We start from the raw sequence: 20,663 nt of genomic DNA, 5'->3' as shown, positions 1-20,663 counted from the left end.
ATGAACAATACCGTTGAGGTGTTATGCAAAAGTATCCTGTAAAATTTTTATATTTTTATTAATGTCTATCAGTGAACTACTTATCTAAATATGAAGTAATTCTACTGATGATAACTACCATGAAAGTGTGTAACCATCTACCATCACATGTTAATGCAAGCTAATAATGAAACAAATAAAGAATAGTGCATATTAGCACATATATCATATTGCCTAAAGCCAAAAGGCTGAAAATCTCAAGAATTATGATAAATAAGATGTTATAATCAACTTATTAGAATAATAGATATAAATAGAGTTTAAGTGATATGACAATCAACGTTGTGTTAATTTTTAAAAATTAAAATTCAATTAGATTAAGATACATAAAAAAGAAGTTGACACATGGGGTTTTTCAAGTGTAGCTCAAGTTAAACAAAGATATTCAGATTAACGAGACACCAGTGGTTGACTGAAACACATGACTATCTTAATATTGACCACATAAAATGAGGGTTACCCATAATAAGTACATGAAAGAAATTATTTAGGACTGGATGAAGAGAAATTATTTGAAAAATATAGAGCTGTGGTCTAACATAATGCATGACCTTAGGTTTGCAATAGCACCAGTTCATAGACAACACATATAATGGTAGTATTGAGCTCATTATTCTAAACTTACACATGAAAGAGCTTGGTCTGCCACACACAATTGAAAAAAATAATTTCCTACTGCCTCAAAAAAACTTAAGCAACAAGATGGAGACTGAATATGTGAAAACTGCACATATGTAACATGAGATAGTCTTCACACCACCATTTTCCAGTTAAGTGATGGGTAGTCAAACCAAATCAGACTAGAAGAAGATTAGTGTTCATATTTCGAATGAAAAATGTGCAGATAGCATAGGTTGCAGGTTCCCTTTGGAAGAGATCCAAAACCGTTCAGATTTAAATACTCAAGGTAAAACTTTTTATTAAAAATTTAAACCAGCAAATGAGTCTTGCCATACTACAAATTGCCATCAAATGCAACAGCCACTTTCATCAGAGTCATGTCGTATTCAAAAGTGTAAATAATTATGTCTTCATTTTTACATGGAAGTAGTAGCTAAATCCAAGTACTTTTAGCCATTCACTTATGCATAATATTATTCAAATTCACTATATTTTCTTAACTGTATGAGATGTACAGTTGAAGAAAGTTCTGGCTTATCAAATAATAAGAGAAAGGTCGATGAATACTGGAATAGTCATTGGACAAGTATGGCAAACACGACAGTTAGCAGTTTTGTAACAGCAGAAACAAATCACCACTATGGGCTCAAGGACTCTTCACCTACAGGTATGTATTTATTGAAAGTTTAGCTGTGAATAAGAAGTTTTACCAACTTTAGAAATGACACGTGAAAAGGAGTATTCATCCATAATATGCAAGCATATAAATAATTATAAAAGCCATAATGGGATCAATATGAGAAGAGCTGTTATGAGGTTAGAAATGACTGTTGCAGATATGGGACCAATTGCACAGACAACGTTAGTGGGAGAATCACCCAACACTATACAGAGCACAAATAAAATCTCTCACAGAGCAAGTACTACGAATGCCGAGGTTATCTACATTGATAGGAATTACAGAATAAATACAAGGGAGGAATGTCAGGTTTTGGGAAACAATCGGCTAGCACAAAGTACAACATTAACTGGATGAAACCATATTATTCAGATTCAGTCGTTACCATTACTTTCACCATGAACAACTAATGGGGCAACATGTTTACATCATCAGATCTCGGGAGGCATTTTAGGATGGAACGGACATTGAAATTAGTGAAGAAAAGAAAGTGCCAAGGAGTTGCTCACCATCAAGGTAAACTTACAAGGAAATTTAATTTACTAAAGTCGATGAAAGTGATGTTTTCATCAAAGTGTTGCATATGAGTTATATGGTTCAATTTGGATAAATCGATTAGGATAAATCATAAATAGAATGTTATACCAAAATATGGTTCATAACTCATAGAAAATAGCATTAACCTCTCAGTTGATGCATAAAACTTACACTTTTTGATAAGATGTTTATAAAATTTTCTACAACCTTTCCAATAATGTTTACAAGTCCCCTAACAGATGGATTGAGCCAACAAATCTACTTTATCGCTTAATGTAATCAATGGACAGTAACATATTCAAGTTAGTGTGTATGTGTGTGTGTGTATAGAATAGAAGAGGATATGTGTTATTCACCACCAAGGTAAAATTACTATGAAAAATATTTTACTAAACTCAAGATGCATAACCACTAATGAGAACATATAAGGAGAGTATAGCATATATAAGTTATATTGTACATTTTTTTACTAAGGGATTAGGTTAAATCAAACGCATACATTTATAACGAAGTAGATTCCAAAAAGCATAGGAAATAGCATTAACTTCTTAGTCTATGCTTAAATTGACACATGTTCATTCATTTTATGCAGCATCTCTAATAGCTAATACAAGTCCCCTAACCGAGGGATTGAGCCAACAAATGTGCTCCATCGGTTCAGGTAATTAATAAACTGAAATAAAAAATCTAGATTAGTGTATATAAGCATAATAGTTGAAAATACATTGATTTGTGCAGGGAATATAATGTGTGTGGAAGAAGATTATAGAATATTCAGTTCAGAAGACAAGGAAAATCATTTACAGGGCGTGCCATGTGGAATGTGTATGGAGCAACAAGATTTGAATGGGAGCTTGCAAAACTATATACAAACCAATGATTATACTAATTTGCGGCTAGAAAACAATTTTGGTATACAATCTATGCTATCAAGAGGTAAGTCTATTCTATTTTAAATAATCAGATTTGCTAAAGTATAATGCTCTTTCTAAGATATAAAGAAATAAAATTCTTGAGTAGATGCAACAAGACTTGCTAGGAATGAAAGAGTACTCAAACTAGCTAACAAAAAGTTGGCCAAAGTAGCTCAGACACAAACAGGTAAAGATTATCTGTTTAGATATCTAATTTCAATCACTACACTTACTTTGTGTTGACAATTAAACAATCTTATAGTTGCCTAACAATGATTACATATAAGCATATTAAATGGTGTATTTTTTTATTTTATTCGTTGTAGGGACAAACTCTACAATTACAGTGGATAGAACAGTGTCGGACTACACTTCTGCTCAAGGTAACTCACAATAACTAAAATGTGGGTCAAAGTTATAAATTCAGATATTTTTATAAACACATATGAATTATAAGAATCAAGTGATAACAGAAAGGGTGCACATACAGGGGAGTCATTGTCCGAGTCACTTATTGAAAAAGCAGTTTTAGTCGACCTGATTAATACATCAACTGATGGCATACAATGGAACATGCAAATACAAGGTGAATAGAGAAAAAAATATACACTTTTATCTTTTCAAGCATCAGCTATCAAATAGTTATCTATAGTGATTTATTAAATATAAATTTGACTGCATATTACATGTAATAGAGGAAAGGAGAGCTGCTAGAAGGGATAGAAGGCAAAAAATGCAAAGAAGACAAACTGAAGATTCACCTATCGAGCTAGGTGTGCAAATATATCTTTATGTTATGTTGATTCGACTGGATGTGGTGCAGTCATTAATAATTTTTGCGGTGAAACATTTCATGTCTAGATTAGTAGTAATTAAGAGTATGAGTTAGAACTGATTATATATAATCTAAGCAAGTTTTTCGTTGTGGATTGGAATGTTTTTGTTCATGAATACTATACTAAGCAGAGGTAACATTGGGTCGAAGCAATGCTAATCAACACGGTTTCCAAAGTTATTCAGTGCTACAACATATATATATATATGGCTCTGTTTAGTTTCTGATTGCTCGGTTCTTCTTCTTACTTTTAATTTCTGAATTTTTTGTTCTAATAATGTTGCTAATGTTCTTCTTCTTCTTCCTTGCTAATGCTCTGTTTAATTTAGTGTCATCACTGTTGAGTCTGTTTTAGTATTTTGAATGTCTGATACTCTGATTTGTGATTTCTGAATCTGAAATTAATTAAATAATTGATTTTGTGTTGTTGAAATTGTTGATTAAAATGGATTTGTTATGCTGTTGTTGCCATTTTTTAATTTTTAAGTATGATGTTTCTAAATTTTTGTTGACATAGTTATTGATTTCAGGGTTTAGAGTAATTATTTGTTGCTGGTATTTAAACTTTTGTTGCTGCTTCTTTTTTCTTTCTGGCTCTATTAAGTTCTGTTAAGTTGCTTCATTCAAACTTGTGCATTGGCATGTTCATCTTCACTTTGTAATAACAAAAAGCTTCTCATTTGATGATCCATTAACTACCTCATTTTCTTGTACAATTCCTTTTGTTATGGCTTTAGCTAAAGAAATTGGAGGGGCTGCTGGATAAGGAGACATTGATGCCTCAGAAGACACCACCACCATCAACATATCCTTGTTACTTGAAGGGTTTTTTTAGCACAATAGTTGAAATCACAATCATAATTATTAATTACATAATATGTTTAAATAATTATCCCAAAAAAAAAAAGAAACTCACAAGAACATCTTGAGGTTTCGATGATTGATAAATCTTTATGTTGACATTTAATATTTGATATTTCTTTATACTATTTCACTTGAGTTTGTATATTAATAAGATTATATGAATTTGATTGATGACATTTAATGTAGTTTTTTAAATTTGAAAACTATTTTAATATTTATATTATACTATAATTATATTTTAGGCTGTTTATTTATAATTTATTTATTATTTTATTTTAAAACAGTTTTTCCGGTTGAACCACTAGTTAGACCAGTTGGACTAGTAAACCAGTGAACCAATAGCTAAAGCGGTTTGATGATCGGTCCGATTTTTCGAACTTTGGTTTTAATTTTTTTTTTTGAAATCTAATGTTAATTTGCATTGTTATAAAATCTGCATTATATAAATCTGCATTATATCATTCAAAGCTCTAATCATACTGTAAAAATGCAATCACAAAAACCCTACATCCTGAAAACATTAAATATCAAGTAAATCAAAACCACATTAAATAACAACAAATTTAATTCAAAGCTCTAGTTATACTGTAACAATGGAATCACAGTAACCCTAAACATAAACAAATTAAAAGTAGGCCACCGAACCGAAAAAAATCACTTGGTGAATCAAAATTATAAATTTCACCGAACCGAAAAACATTCACTTGGTGAATCAAAATTACATGATTTACCGAACCGAAAAGATTATATGTGGTGAATAAATGGTGATCAATTTTCAATCAACAAGAATAGTATTTTCTGCATGGAAAACAACTATTGAACAGAGTAACAACCAACTTCAAAGCTCTAGTTACAATATCAACTTAACTAAATGAAATAAGAAAAGAAAGAAGTTTATTAATTTAGAAAGTACTTACTTGTGACCAATGTTTATATTTATAAAGAAATTTTCGGTTCGGTGGGTTGTGGCATTTTTAATGACTTATTTAACATGCACATGCTTGTGGTTGTTGATGTATTGAATGAGTTTTGATTAGGACAATTTACATTAGAGACAACTCTTTCACTTTGATAAGCCATACTACTGTAATATTATTTTTGTTGATTGAAAGCTGATCATCATCTACTAACCACATGAACATTTTCGGTTCGGTATAATTTTATATTTCGGTTCGGTGTTTGTAAAATTTTCGGTTCGGTTAGTTATGGCATTCTAATTGATTTGTTTAACATACACATGCTTGTGATTCTTGATGTATTGAATGAAATATTGACCAAAATTTTTTATTACAGCAAAACACAAGAAGAAAATGGCAACAATGAAGGAGAAGGCACATTATATGTAAGTAGATTAATTTATCCACTTTCATTTTTTTTGGACGGTTACCCACTTTTTTTTTGGCCTTGACGGTTACCCACTTTCATTTGAATAACTGCTACACATCCATATAACCATATAGGCCTAAGCCCAAATTATTTCCAGCACATTAAATGCTGAGTGAGAAACACGCGCCACACAAAAAACTTCTCGTTTTCCCCTTCGCGCTTCATTAAGAACGAATGTTACATTTTCAACACCAAACCAATTCCCCAAAAAACTCAGTCTCTTCCAATCTCTCTGAACATCACTCAAGCCTCAATCACATTCTTTGCGGAAACCACTGCTGCAAACGAATCGGAAGAAGATTTCGCAAGAAACTACCAGAAACAAACAAAAACAGCAAAAAAGACTACAAAAGGTATGAGAAAACTACTGTTCACCCAAAATCTTGCAATGTTGCATTTCGCCTGGTTTCATTTCAGTTTTACTGGTTTGATTTGCTTCGTTTAGTGGATTAAACTATTGTGAAAGATTTTTACAGTATATAACTAGGGCTTTAAGATATAGTTGCTTGTTCTTATTGATTGAAAATTGATAATGAAGGATTAACCACATGAACGTATTTCGGTTCAGTGGCTATTGTAATTTTGGTTCTGTGCATGGATGATTTTTGGTTCGGTGGTTTGTTGATGGAGCTTTGTTTAAAAAAATTCACATTAGAGACAACTCTTTCACTTTGATAAGCCATACTACTGTAATAGTATTTTTGTTGATTGAAACCTGATAATCATTTACTAACCACATGAACATTTTTCGGTTCTGTAGTTTTTTTATTTCGGTTCTGTGTGTGAAGAATTTTCAGTTCGGTGGGTTTTGGCATTCTAATTGAGTTGTTTAAGATACACATGGTTGTGGTTGTTGATGTATTGAAAGGGTTTTGTTTAGGACAATTTATATTAGAGACCACTCTTTCACTTTGATAAGGCATACTACTGTAATAGTATTTTTTATGATTGAAAGCTCATCATCATTTACTAACCACATGAACATTTTTTGGTTCGGTAATTTTGTTGATCTTGGTTCTCTGCATGAGGGTTTTTCGGTTCGGTGGGTTCTGGCATTCTAATTGACTTGTTTAACATACACATGCTTGTGGTTGTTGATGTATTGAATGAGTTTTGATTAGGACAATTTACATTAGAGACAACTCTTTCACTTTGATAAGCCATACTACTGTCATAGGAATTTTTTGTTTAACAAATACATGCTTGTGATTCTTGATGTATTGAATGAAATATTGACCAAAATTTTTTATTACAGCAAAACACAACAAAAAAATGGCAACAATAAAGGAGAAGGCACATTATAACGTAAGTAGATTAAATATATTTATCCATTTTCATTTGAATAATATCTATTTTGTATTATAAATATATCCTCACATTCTGTTTCAAAACTTGCAGAAAATTTACTATTACAGATGCTAAACAAATGCAATAGAAGAAGTGTACAGGGAAATGGGTCAAGAAAAGAAAGAGATTGTGGACGGAATGGGATTTGGTAACCTGGCACATGTGTCTGGACTGAACGTCCCTAGTAAACTGCTGAAGAAATTGATTCATCATTTTGATCCAAGCAAAGTACAGCTGACAACTAAACAGGAGATAATAAGTATAACTCCTCAGTGTGTAGCAGATGCCCTCGGCATAACCATTGGAGGTAATACATTTTCCACTTACTGCTTATTTTCAGTTCATTGGTGTCCGGATAATTAAACTGACCCTTTTTGTCTTATTTTTGCTAATAAAATATTGTAGGGAGATCTTTCGAGAAAAAGGTTCATTACAGCAGACTGACTCAAGGAGACAAGGAAATATTGGACGGCTATAACAATATTTCCTTGGCAACTTTGAAACAGGATGTGTTGTCTATTAGTGTAGAAGGGGAGGAGAACCAGAAAAAATTCAAGAGGACTTTTATTGTGTTCATACAAAAGTGCTTCTTGCTCGCCACAACGGTAAGTGTGGCCTCCCGAATCCACAAGCCACCGATCTTACATGTGGACAACCTTACGGCATTTGATTGGGCGAGGCATGTTCTCAACTTCTTAATAGAAGGAAACCAATGAATGCTTTATTTATATCCAATGTATGAATGGATTGAGTCACAATTTTAGGTGTTTAAGTAATTTGACCACATAAATTTTGGGTGAAAATTTGCAGGAATTTCAGGAACACAAAGAACTATGCCAGCTGAAAAAAATGATTGTACCAGAAAGAGTGGTATGTAGTTAACGTTTGAGCGATATGATTTTCTAAGGCTTCATAATGTGTCCACTCAAGACAGTTTTTATCCAGACATATGTTACAATCAATCGTGGATTGCTTAATTAATTTTATCGAATTATACTAATGGTTAACATATAAAACACTAGATATTTGTCATTTGCATGCACCACAAAATTTTGAAACTCACACACTGTTCTGTCAGGTAAAAAAAATCCAAAAGGGCCAACGGAGACGTGTCTGCCATTGAACAACATAATACGGGTACGATTCAATTAAAGGTTTTTAAATAAGTAGGTCAATTGAACTACAAATATTAAGCACCATATCATAATTACCTATGAGTGCTAAATATTCTATACCAATGCAGAATACATGCACATGGGGAGCGCATTTTATGAGTGTGAACACTGTAATGCTCTTTTTTGGTATGATGAGAGGGCAAACAAAAGCTACAACTCAATTGAACCAAAATTCAAATTATGTTGTAATGGAGGAAAGCTTCAAGTTCCACAACTACAAGAAGCCCCCAAAGTGCTATATGAGTTGTTGTTCAATAATAGTACAAAGAGCAAGCATTTCCGAGATAATATAAGATCTTATAATGGCATGTTCCAATTTACATCAATGGGTGCGAAGATAGACCGTGGTGTAACTACTTCTAGAGGCCCACCAACATTTATTCTTTCCGGTGAGAACTATCACCTAATGGGTAGTCTAATACCACCAGAAGGAAACTACCCCAAATTTGCACAACTGTATGTCTTTGATACCCAGAATGAGGTTCAAAATCGCATGGCCGCTATTTGGTAAGTAGCACAACCATAATATCATACTGTTGGTGTATTTTATTTAGAACGTCTAAAAATAACTGTTAAAATGTATTGATCGCACTGATTTCTCTTTCTGATTATATCATACGTATATGTAGGGGTGAAAAGAACAAAGAGATACACGAGGATATTGTTAGAGACTTAAAAAAGATGTTGGATGAAAACAACGTATTGGTAAAGGCATTTTGTATGGCCAGAGAGTCAGTCGCCAAAGATGCAAATACCACAATCAAGCTTAGGCTATTAGGGAAGCGAGGAAAGGATAGTAGAAGATACAATTTGCCTTCGACAAATGAGGTTGCAGCACTAATTGTTGGTGATTTTGATATATACAAGACAGATAGAGACATCGTGGTTGAAACACAAACTGGAAAACTACAAAGGATCAATCAACTCAATCCGGCTTACCTAGGATTACAGTATCTTTTGTTATTTCCCTATGGAGAGGATGGTTACAAGGAAGATATACCACTTAATAACCGTAATCAAAATGCTGGTAAAGGGCGTCAGGAAGTATCAATGAGAGAATTTTTCGCATTTAGAATACAAGAAATGTTAGCAGATGGATCTCCCTTGCTATACTCTAGGCGATTGTTCCAACAGTTTTTGGTCGATGGGTACTCAATGATTGAATCGTCGCGACTAAACTTTATACGACTAGACCAGGAGAAATTTAGATGTGAGATGTACAAAGGAATAAAGGAAGCAGTTCTTTGTAGTATATTATAAGAATGTAGTGGATAGGTTGCTGCTCGACAAGTGGTGCTCTCTATGCTTGACAAATGCATAACTTCACTGGCTGACACGTGGAAACTAAATAGTAGACAGCTGTGTGAATTAAATAATGGACTGTCGTGGTAAAAACATATTCTCATCTTCTTCAAAAATCAAACTTGCCTATAAAATGTTGCTCAGGACACATCTTCAACCATTACCCCTGAAACTATTTGAGAGTGTTCTCTACTCAAAAATAGTGAGCTTTTTTGTTCCAAGCCTGCATAAACATGGCAGAAATAAATGATATGTTAATGGATGTTAATCCAACAAAACTTCAATTGAATTTCAAGGTTTATGTTGTGCACTTATGGGAAGTTCCAAACAGGTTCAATGACAAGGAAATCAATGGCATTGAGATGGTTCTTCAAGATATCAAAGTAAGTATGTTGGATATATAGTATACCTAATTATTTTCTGGATTCTAATAGTGTTTCTACTACTAACATGTTGTTTTAAAAATTTCTAGGGTGGTAGGATCCGTGCTTCAATCCCAAAACCATTGGTCAAGAAGTGGAGAGGTAATATTTTGGAGTTTAGCATGTATGTGATGTCTAACTTCATAGTGGTGGACAAAAAAGAGAAAATCAAGATAACTACAAATAGATGGACCATCAATTTTTCACAGAAGACCACTGTTCTTCCGGTACCTCATCCCAGTTTTCCTCTAGAGGCATTTTCTTTTAAGCCTATTGTGGAGTTGCTTCGGCTGCAAGATCGATGATTCAATACTCATAGGTAATGCAAATTTAAAAAAAATGATACCAGTGGTGGATTTATCTAACAAACATGTCATGTGAGAAAATTAATTTGTTTTGGACCTTTCATTGTTGTGTAGATGTCATTGGTGAAGTTGTTGGAAAAGAGGATCCAAGAGAGTTGATTACCAGCAAAGGCAGAGAGACAATGCGTTTGGCTATTTTGATCGAAGACCTTGAGTAAGAGTTCTCTATAGTAATTTGATTTGTTCACTTTTGTTATGACTGCACTTAGTAACAAAATTTTTATTCTTCTAACATTGTGATGCAGAAATAACAGCATTGGGTGTGTGTTGTTTGGAGACATGGTAGACCAAATTCTACCATATCTCGAGGGAGAAAGGGTGGAGCCTCTGATAGTTATAGCTCAATGCTTTAAACCGAGCAGGTGGAATGGTATGTGTTTACACCAAATGGGTTGTTGTTGTGCTTACTATTAATGGCATTAACAATTCAAGAACATGTAGCTCACAATAATCTATATTCTCTTATAGAAAAAACATCAGTGCAGAGTCACTTTGAGTATTCTAAGTTACGTATTAATCCTGATTTGGAAGAGGTTAGAGATTTCCGTAACAGGTTAGTTAACATCCACAATGAGTGATTATGCGAGAAGAAAATTTTTGTGTGTATGGGTTGTGATGTCGGTATTTATTAATTTTGAAGGAGGCTTTCTGAAAAACCGGCAAACTCGGCCAGAATTAGTCAAGTTTCATCCCATGGCCCGCGATCTGGTGCCGACGAGCTAAAAAAGGGAGATGTTGCTGTTAAAACTATAGAAGAAGCCATCAGCTCAACACAGGCGAGGACAATTAGTACAAGAATCTACTTAGTCTATTTTCATTGCTATATATTAACATTTCCATGTTATTATTTGCAGGAAGGGCCTATATGGATTGCCGGTACAATAGTTTCAATTAACTCTGGCAAGGATGATTGGTATTACAAATCATGCCGAAAATGTCCAAAGAAAGTAGAAACCCCTATTGGAAACAGATATGAGTGTGGTAGATGTGGTCACACCCTTGGAGCTCATCACTTAGGTGTGTATGACATATATGTTAAAATTATAAAATGCATGTTTTCTGTTTCAAGTTTATTGATGTTTTGACGTGTTTGATTCAGGTTCAAAGTTGAGGTGATGGCATGTGACGGAGCGGGTAGCATAACATTGTTAATGTGGGATAAGGGAAACGGTACAGCTATGCGGGAGGCAAGCTGACCAGGTCAAGAACGAGGTATTATTTAGACTATAATTGGATAATACTACTTTTCACATTGTCGACTTGCTAATTAACCTTCAATGTAAGTAAAATAATTTTATCCAATGTAACTGATGTATCAACCCCTCATGAGTGGAGCTCAATGACAGTTTAGATTGTCCTATTTTATTTGTTGCAGTTATCAAGTAAAATAAAATGTGTAACTTAGCCAAACTTTATCATGCTTATTCAAAGAAAAATTAAGGAAAATTCATTATATGATTTTGTAAGATATGCAGTTATACTTAAGATGCGTAACCCCTTTGTTTTTTTAAAAATGTTTGTTGAACTTTATCAAGTATATTATGTAAGATTTGCAGTTGATCTTTATTTTTTTTTAACAAGTATATTGATTGATATCTATAAACACCCTAGGCTTTTGATGGAGATGGATACCCCCCCGGCTTTGGAAACCATGATGGGTAGGAAGTTACTTTTCAAGATTAACGTTAAATCATCGAACATTAGACAATATGACCAGGTCTATACTATCATGAAAATATGTGATGATGAGGAGATTATAGAGATGAATCACCCCAAGGAAGTGCATAATCTCGACTTTGATGTTATAACTGTATGTGCTTTAGTTATTTCATTTTGACAATGGGAATATTAACTATGCTAGCATGTATATTATAATGTATAAGTAGGATTATTGTGTGCCCATTTATAGGACAATGGGTGCAGTGACTCGATCAACGTGTCGACAGTTTTGGCCAATATGCAAAATGACACTGATTCTATTTTTTCTATGGTGAGCTCATATAATATCATTGCTAACAAGGCATCTTTTTTTTACAAGTAATTTTTATATACATAAAGGTGGAATTATAATGTTGCTGTTCTCAGGATGGTATTGAGGACAGTGTCACCAGCCTCAAAGAGAAAACCCCAGCTAAAAGAGCTACCATGGGGATGAAACAGTCTTTGCCTATAAATGTTGATAATGAAGATGAATTGGGATTTTCCACGAACAAGTTCAGTCGCAAGGGTGGAAAGAGGCAGAAGATGCAAATTAGTGGGAGTGATAATTAGGCATAATGCATGATTAATAGCATGGTTGGATCTTAGTATGTTGTTTGGTATGCGGATTATTTTGGTTCCTATATTTTGATACAGTTATGGAATCAGATTGACAATGTTTAGAGGTTTCTGCATTTTGATATGTGTAGTACTTTTGTTTTTGTATTAGTTCAGCCATAAGTATGCCAATTTATGGTACTCGGTTATTTCGAAGTATGGTGAATGACTTTGGTATGTAATTATTAGGCTAATGCATTTTAAGGTAAATTTTATATGTGACTTTCATATGAACAGTGTAGCAGTACATTATTTTTAATTCCAATGCAGTATTTATATTAAGCTTCATTAGCAATATATTTGTGAATTTGGACTATAGTTGTTAATATTCTAATCTCACAAGCTTGATATCCAATTAAATGTGATGGATAAGCATTTAGCTTAATGGGATCTATATAGAATTTTAAAGGATTTTTTTTATTTAGACTGTAACTAAATAGTACCACTTTTTACATTTTGGACATGCTAAATAACCTTTAACGTAAGTCAAATAATTTTATTACTTGTAACTAATGTATCTGCCCTCACAAGGGGAGCTCAATGACAGTCTTGGTTATCCTATTTTATTTGCTGCAGTTATCAAGTAAAACAAAATGTCTTACTTAGCCAAACTTTATCAAAACTTACTTCAAGAAAAATTAAGGAATATTCATTATATAATTTGTTGAGGCAATAAACAAGTAATTCTGATATATGATTTAAAAAAAATATATTCATTATAAATCAATGCTATATAGTCCCTAATAGCTACAAACAATAGATTTTTTCTATATCTACTAGGTTGAATCAATAAGTGAAGCTTCGATCAAGAAAAAGTAGCATGAGACATCAAAATTTAAAATATTAATGAATTTAAATCCATTGGATCTATAGATGGTTGAATAATGGTATAAGAATTTTTTTTATTCAAAAAAATATATTGGTCTAAAAAGAGGTACTAAGCACTTTCTAAAAATTGTAGAAAGAATAGTACATCATGGAAGGTGTTGCCATGGAACCGTATAACAAGAAGGACAGTTTTTTTAAATTTGAATTTTTATCCGTTTTAAGAAGCAAGATATCTTCAAATACTTTGACTCATTGAAGGGGCTATCTTTTAACTACTTTATGAAAACTTATTCAGAGGAAAGAAAGGAAGATTCATCACATGATTCATTCATACAATATATTCCATATAATATTATTACAGATCATGATATGCCATCACCTTGCCCAACGAGAGTATTACTAAAAAAATAGGGTTTGGTAGAAATAAATATACGTTTTAATAAATTAATAATGACTTTAGATAATAGGAATCCTTGGATAATAGAACAAGGGTAAATGGGTGAGTCTCTTGAAATCTAAATACCTTCTTTGTTATAAAAGTTTTTGGATAACTATTTCATATTTTTTTAGATAGAATCCCTCACTGAATGGGACTAGAGATTTATTTGGAACAAGAAATATATGGATATCAATCACAGACTAAGAGAAACAGAGACAGGCATCTATTTTCAGCAATAATATTTTTATTTTAATATATAAAATCTGATTATCACCGATGAGGGACTAACCTCCTTTTGAAAGATCAAGAAGGCCTAATATATTGTGAAACATGTTGGCATAAATTGCGGGTAAGAACAAAAGATCTAATCTCTGAATTTTTTTCATTTTCAACACACAAAAAAGGACAGTTTTTTTAAATTTGAATTTTTATCCGTTTTAAGAAGCAAGATATCTTCAAATACTTTGACTCATTGAAAGGGTTATCTTTTAACTACTTTATGAAAACTTATTCAGAGGAAAGAAAGGAAGATTCATCACATCATTCATTCATACAATATATTCCATATAATATTATTACAGATCATGATATGCCATCACCTTGCCCAACGAGAGTATTACTAAAAAAATAGGGTTTGGTAGAAATAGATATATGTTTTAATAAATTAATAATGACTTTAGATAATAGGAATCCTTGGATAATAGAATAAGGTAAATGGGTGAGTCTCTTGAAATCTAAATACCTTCTTTGTTATAAAAAATTTTGGATAACTATTTCATATTTTTTTAGATAGAATCCCTCACTGGATGGGACTAGAGATTTATTTGGAACAAGAAATATATGGATATCAATCACAGACTAAGAGAAACAGAGACAGGCATCTATTTTCAGCAATACTATTTTTATTTTAATATATAAAATCTGATTGTCACCGATGAGGGACTAACCTCCTTTTGAAAGATCAAGAAGGCCTAATATATTGTGAAACATGTTGGCATAAATTGCGGGTAAGAACAAAAGATCTAATCTCTGAATTTTTTTCATTTTCAACACACAAAAAATATTGAAATAATTTCAAATGATAGACACCTTAACCAACTTTCAAAAGTCAATTTGAACTTTTTCGAAGAATGTCAAACCTACATGTCTGTTTTTTTTTGGCCTAAAGAGTCTCCACTTTCAGCATATGTTGTATAGATTGTATCAATAGCCTAAAAATTAAAATGAAATACACCCTAATGAACTCCCAAAAGTGGAGTTGAACTTATTTGTGAATTGTCAAACATACATGCTGCTAGGATAGAAAGTTTTTGACTAATTTGTATAATAACAAGAAAAAATCTTATCTAGGGATTTTATACCAGTATCAAAACCAAGATAGATGGTATACTTTGACCTATAGCATATATTAGATAAACTTTGTGCACCCTTTTTCATACTGTAAAGTTTTTTTGCACCAAATTGCTAATTGTGTGATTTCAAAAGATTGAGATCCGGGTAAATAGGATAGATAAGCAATAGGATAATACGCTTTGACCATAGCATATATCACATAAACGCCGTACACTCTTTTGGATACTCTAAAAAATTTTAACACCAAATTATTAATTGTCTTTTCTCACAAGACTGATATCTAGGTAGATATGATAGATAGATAATTGACTAATGTCAGGTTGAGTATTCGCCCAAAAAAGATCGGGAAAAGAAATCTTAAGGCACACTCATCAAAGATATTTCACCCAGTAATTAATTATTAAGCAAGAGGAATTTTAAAAACTTGCATCAGTAAAACAAAAAATCAAACCATTTACAATGTTTAGAACCCACCACTAATGTGTTAGGATTGATTAATAGCTTCCATCACCAACAACGTCATACATGATTAGTAAAATGAACAGAGATCATAACTACAATCACTTAAAAACATCAATTTTGACCGTTGGATTATAGCAATTATTTATGGCTTTTAAGATTTTTGAAATATTTGTATTAGGTCATTACATATAAAGTTTATGCATAAAATACTATATATGCAGGTTCTACTAATGCATATATCAAAACCTAGCTAAATAGAAGTAAGTCTCATCATTACCAATACGCTCAAAATCTTAAGTATAACGTGTTGAATTCATAGTCAGAGACATATAAAAATATAGGTCTGATATAAATGTGTGCAATAATTATCTTTAGCAATAACAAAAGAGATTTATCTTAGTCACTATATATAAATATTTGAACTTAGCCCTACTAATACAATTTTTAATACATTGTTGAGTTTTTTATTTATTAAACATAAAAAATAAACACTCTAATGTAATTATATTAGTTGACAGGGATAATATCAAATAATATAATTTTAGGAATATATTTAATAACGGAAAAAATATTTCAGATGGTGGGGCAAAACCTATCAATTGAATAAAGTCTTATTTGGTCATTCCAATTCCCTTAGGCGGTGAACTTTATTTTGATTGCATGCTAAAGACAATCTAAATTTAATTAATATATTAAAATAATGGTCAGTTGTTTATTCTTTTGATGATTTAGACCAAACATGACTAATTAAAAGATATACGATGTCAAATGCACATGAATTTATATAAACGAGGCTTTAGTGTTTAGGATGACAATAAGATTTATTTCCTATTAGGGTAATGAATGGACATTTTAGCTATATCATTTTGGTTGTTGTGCCACTATGTAAAACTAAATTGACTAATGACCTAAGGATAAAAATTATAAACAACTGGCTAAGTTTGATGTGATATGTAGTATCTCTGCAAGGATAAAGTTAGGGAACCATATCATATCAAATAGACCCTAATTCATCTTGACACGTCAAAAAAATTTTTGACTATAATTGTTAATTGTCTAATCTTACGAGCTTCATATCCAGTTAAATGTGGTGGATAAGCATTTAGACTAATGGGCTCTATATGAAATTCTATGAGATAGTAGATAGAAGCTAATTTTACATTACTCCCAATAGTCTTACGAGATTGAAAAAGATTTTTTTTCTAAAATAATACAAGACTTCAGCAAAATTAAATAAATACTAATACAAGGAGTACATCATATAATGGTATATATTGATATATGTCTTCATCTCAGGCGGGCAAAATAGGCAATATTTCAATTTCATTCAAGACTACAAAATCCTTTCATTGGCAAGAGGCAGTTATGAGTATACATTTATATAAATTCCATGAAACTCAAATTAGTTAGTGACAAACCAACACTCTGTTCTGTCTCACTTAAAGGGTTTTGTAAAAACTTTACAAATTGTGTTTCCATAATGAGTGACTCTTCACTAATGTGTATTAAACTTCCACATCTAGCTGACGAGCTTATATGGAGGATCATTGCAAAAACAGATCCCAAGACGGCTGGGAGGTGCAGGAGCTTGAGCAGGGGTTGGAACTTCAAACTTTGCACACCATTGTTCTTGAACGAACACTTTAGAGAAAATAAGGATTGCAACAGGAGTGTCATCATCGGGATCGGTTACCCCCCAAATGATGAAAACTCTATATGGTTTGTAAGAGCTTTTCTGGACTCTGGTCATCAAGTACAATTCGATGTACCCGTAGACATCAACCAGTATGGGTTTTACGCATTAATCGGTTCCGACTATGGAAATGTTTGCTTGAGGATTTCAATGGGTGGCCTAAACTCACACCTACTTATTTGGAACCCTCTCACCCGTAAGAGGCGATATGCAAGAGACGAAGCCAGCACGCACGCCGGTCACGCTTTGTCGCTTTATGCATTTGGGTTCTTGCATGACACGGTAGAGTATCGGATTATCCATGCTTATAAGAAGTTTTATTCTCAAACAACTCTTTCTTGGTCTTTGTATACATCATTTGAAAGGGATTGGACTCATTCTGGGACCTTTGAAACCAGTGTGCAGAAGATCGGTCCTAAGTATGTTATAAATGAAGGAGTTTTTTACTGGATAGGGTGGGCAGGACCTAATTTAGCGGATGCAGACTCAATAGTTACTTTCAACCTTCTTCAGAGGATGTTTCATGAAGCTGTCATTCCCGTTCAAGTGAAATCTGATTACCACGCATTGACCAATTTCAATGATGGTGTTGGTTTTGTAACATATCATAACATTGGGTTCACAAGGCAGGTTATGGTTTGGCAACTGAAAAGTGATTGGGATTCAAATCTCAATTGGGAGAAGATGAGCAGGGTGTCTGGATTTGGCATTCCATATACTCCATCCCTTTTTGTTGGCAAGGACATAATATTAGTTTTGGAAGCTAGAAGTGGCCATGGCTGTTCAAATGACTCAGAAGCAATTGATGTTATTCTTTCAAGGCTTAGGTACATGGAGGGTAGAAGAGAGAATTTGGTCTACCGCACTTGGCACGATCATGTCAATGTAAAAACAATCACACTCCATTCTGAAGGGCTCTTCATGGTTTAATATCCAATTGTGATGTTTGGTTAATTTATCATTCTGAAAGTTATGTTGTTCTATCTATTAGGTGTTGTCAAAGTTGTTATTATAGCAGTATGTTCCTAGGCATGAAAATGTCTAAGCTTAATTAGGGTTTATGAATTTATGTCTAATGTATTTTTAAATTTTGTTGTTGTACTTGCATTACCTCAATTAGGTATTGGGTAGATGAACAATACCGCTGAGGTGTTATGCAAAAGTATCCTGTAAAATTTTTATATTTTTTATAAATGTCTATCAGTGAACTACTTATCTAAATATGAAGTAATTCTACTGATGATAACTACCATGAAAGTGTGTAACCATCTACCATCACATGTTAATGCAAGCTAATAATGAAACAAATAAAGAATAGTGCATATTAGCACATATATCATATTGCCTAAAGCCAAAAAGGCTGAAAATCTCAAGAATTATGATAAATAAGATGTTATAATCAACTTATTAGAATAATAGATATAAATAGAGTTTAAGTGATATGACAATCAACGTTGTGTTAATTTTTAAAAATTAAAATTCAATTAGATTAAGATACATAAAAAAAGAAGTTGACACATGGGGTTTTTCAAGTGTAGCTCAAGTTAAACAAAGATATTCAGATTAACGAGACACCAGTGGTTGACTGAAACACATGACTATCTTAATATTGACCACATAAAATGAGGGTTATCCATAATAAGTACATGAAAGAAATTATTTAGGACTGAATGAAGAGAAATTATTTGAAAAATATAGAGTTGTGGTCTAACATAATGCATGACCTTAGGTTTGCAATAGCACCAGTTCATAGACAACACACATAATGGTAGTATTGAGCTCATTATTCTAAACTTACACATGAAAGAGCTTGGTCTGCCACACAAAATTGAAAAAAATAATTTCCTACTACCTCAAAAAGACTTAAGCAACAAGATGGAGACTGAATATGTGAAAATTGCACATATGTAACATGAGATAGTCTTCACACCACCATTTTCCAGTTAAGTGATGGGTAGTCAAACCAAATCAGACCAGAAGAAGATTAGTGTTCATATTTCGAATGAAAAATGTGTAGATAGCATAGGTTGCAGGTTCCCTTTGGAAGAGATCCAAAACCGTTCAGATTTAAATACTCAAGGTAAAACTTTTTATTAAAAATTTAAACCAGTAAATGAGTCTTGCCATACTACAAATTGCCATCAAATGCAACAGCCACTTTCATCAGAGTCCTGTCATATTCAAAAGTGTAAATAATTATGTCTTCATTTTTACATGGAAGTAGTAGCTAAATCCAAGTACTTTTAGTCATTCACTTATGCATAATATTATTCAGATTCACTATATTTTCTTAACTGTATGAGATGTACAGTTGAAGAAAGTTCTAGCTTATCAAATAATAAGCGAAAGGTCGATGAATATGGGAATAGTCATTGGACAAGCATGGCAAACACGACAGTTAGCAGTTTTGTAACAGCAGAAATAAATCACCACTATGGGCTCAAGGACTCTTCACCTACAGGTATGTATTTATTGAAAATTTAGCTGTGAATAAGAAAGTTTTATCAACTTCAGAAATGACACGTGAAAAGGTGTATTCATCCATAATATGCAAGCATATAAATAATTATAAAAGCCATAATGGGATGAATATGAGAAGAGCTGTTATGAGGTTAGAAATGACCGTTGCAGATATGGGACCAATTGCACAGACAATGTTAGTGGGAGAATCACCCAACACTATACATAGCACAAATAAAATCTCTCACAGAGTAAGTACTACGAATGTCGAGGCTATCTACATTGATAGGAATTACAGAATAAATACAAGGGAGGAATGTCAAGTTTTGGGAAACAATCGGCTAGCACAAGGTACAACATTAACTGGATGAAACCATATTATTCAGATTCAGTCGTTACCATTACTTTCACCATGAACAACTAATGGGGCAACATGTTTACATCATCAGATCTCGGGAGGCATTTTAGGATGGAACAGACATTGAAATTAGTGAAGAAAAGAAAGTGCTAAGGAGTTGCTCACCATCAAGGTAAACTTACAAAGAAATTTAATTTACTAAAGTCGATGAAGTGATGTTTTCATCAAAGTGTTGCATATGAGTTATATGGTTCAATTTAGATAAATC

General features: G+C 32.7%; 2 protein-coding genes across 2 annotated transcripts; both read left to right on the top strand.

Moving 5' to 3' along the window:
• Positions 1-2,518: 2,518 nt before the first annotated feature.
• LOC148565868 (uncharacterized) lies at positions 2,519-3,679 on the top strand. Its single transcript, XM_088487277.1, has 6 exons — positions 2,519-2,537; positions 2,615-2,812; positions 2,897-2,977; positions 3,117-3,173; positions 3,281-3,376; positions 3,486-3,679. Exons 1-6 carry the CDS (start codon positions 2,519-2,521, stop codon positions 3,677-3,679), a joined length of 645 nt encoding a protein of 214 aa, XP_088343403.1.
• A 7,500-nt stretch (positions 3,680-11,179) lies between these two features.
• Positions 11,180-12,757, top strand: LOC148565867 (uncharacterized). Its single transcript, XM_088487276.1, has 7 exons — positions 11,180-11,194; positions 11,341-11,503; positions 11,586-11,598; positions 11,650-11,698; positions 12,111-12,296; positions 12,396-12,476; positions 12,572-12,757. Exons 1-7 carry the CDS (start codon positions 11,180-11,182, stop codon positions 12,755-12,757), a joined length of 693 nt encoding a protein of 230 aa, XP_088343402.1.
• The last annotated feature ends 7,906 nt before the right edge of the window (positions 12,758-20,663 follow it).

The sequence above is a fragment of the Arachis ipaensis genome, chromosome B5 (assembly GCF_059453495.1).
Source record: "Arachis ipaensis isolate K30076 ecotype BB chromosome B5, ASM5945349v1, whole genome shotgun sequence".
In the NCBI taxonomy this organism is placed as follows: Eukaryota; Viridiplantae; Streptophyta; class Magnoliopsida; order Fabales; family Fabaceae; genus Arachis; species Arachis ipaensis.
Note: the sequence above shows the minus strand (reverse complement) of the source record. Positions and strands in the feature narration are given on the sequence as shown.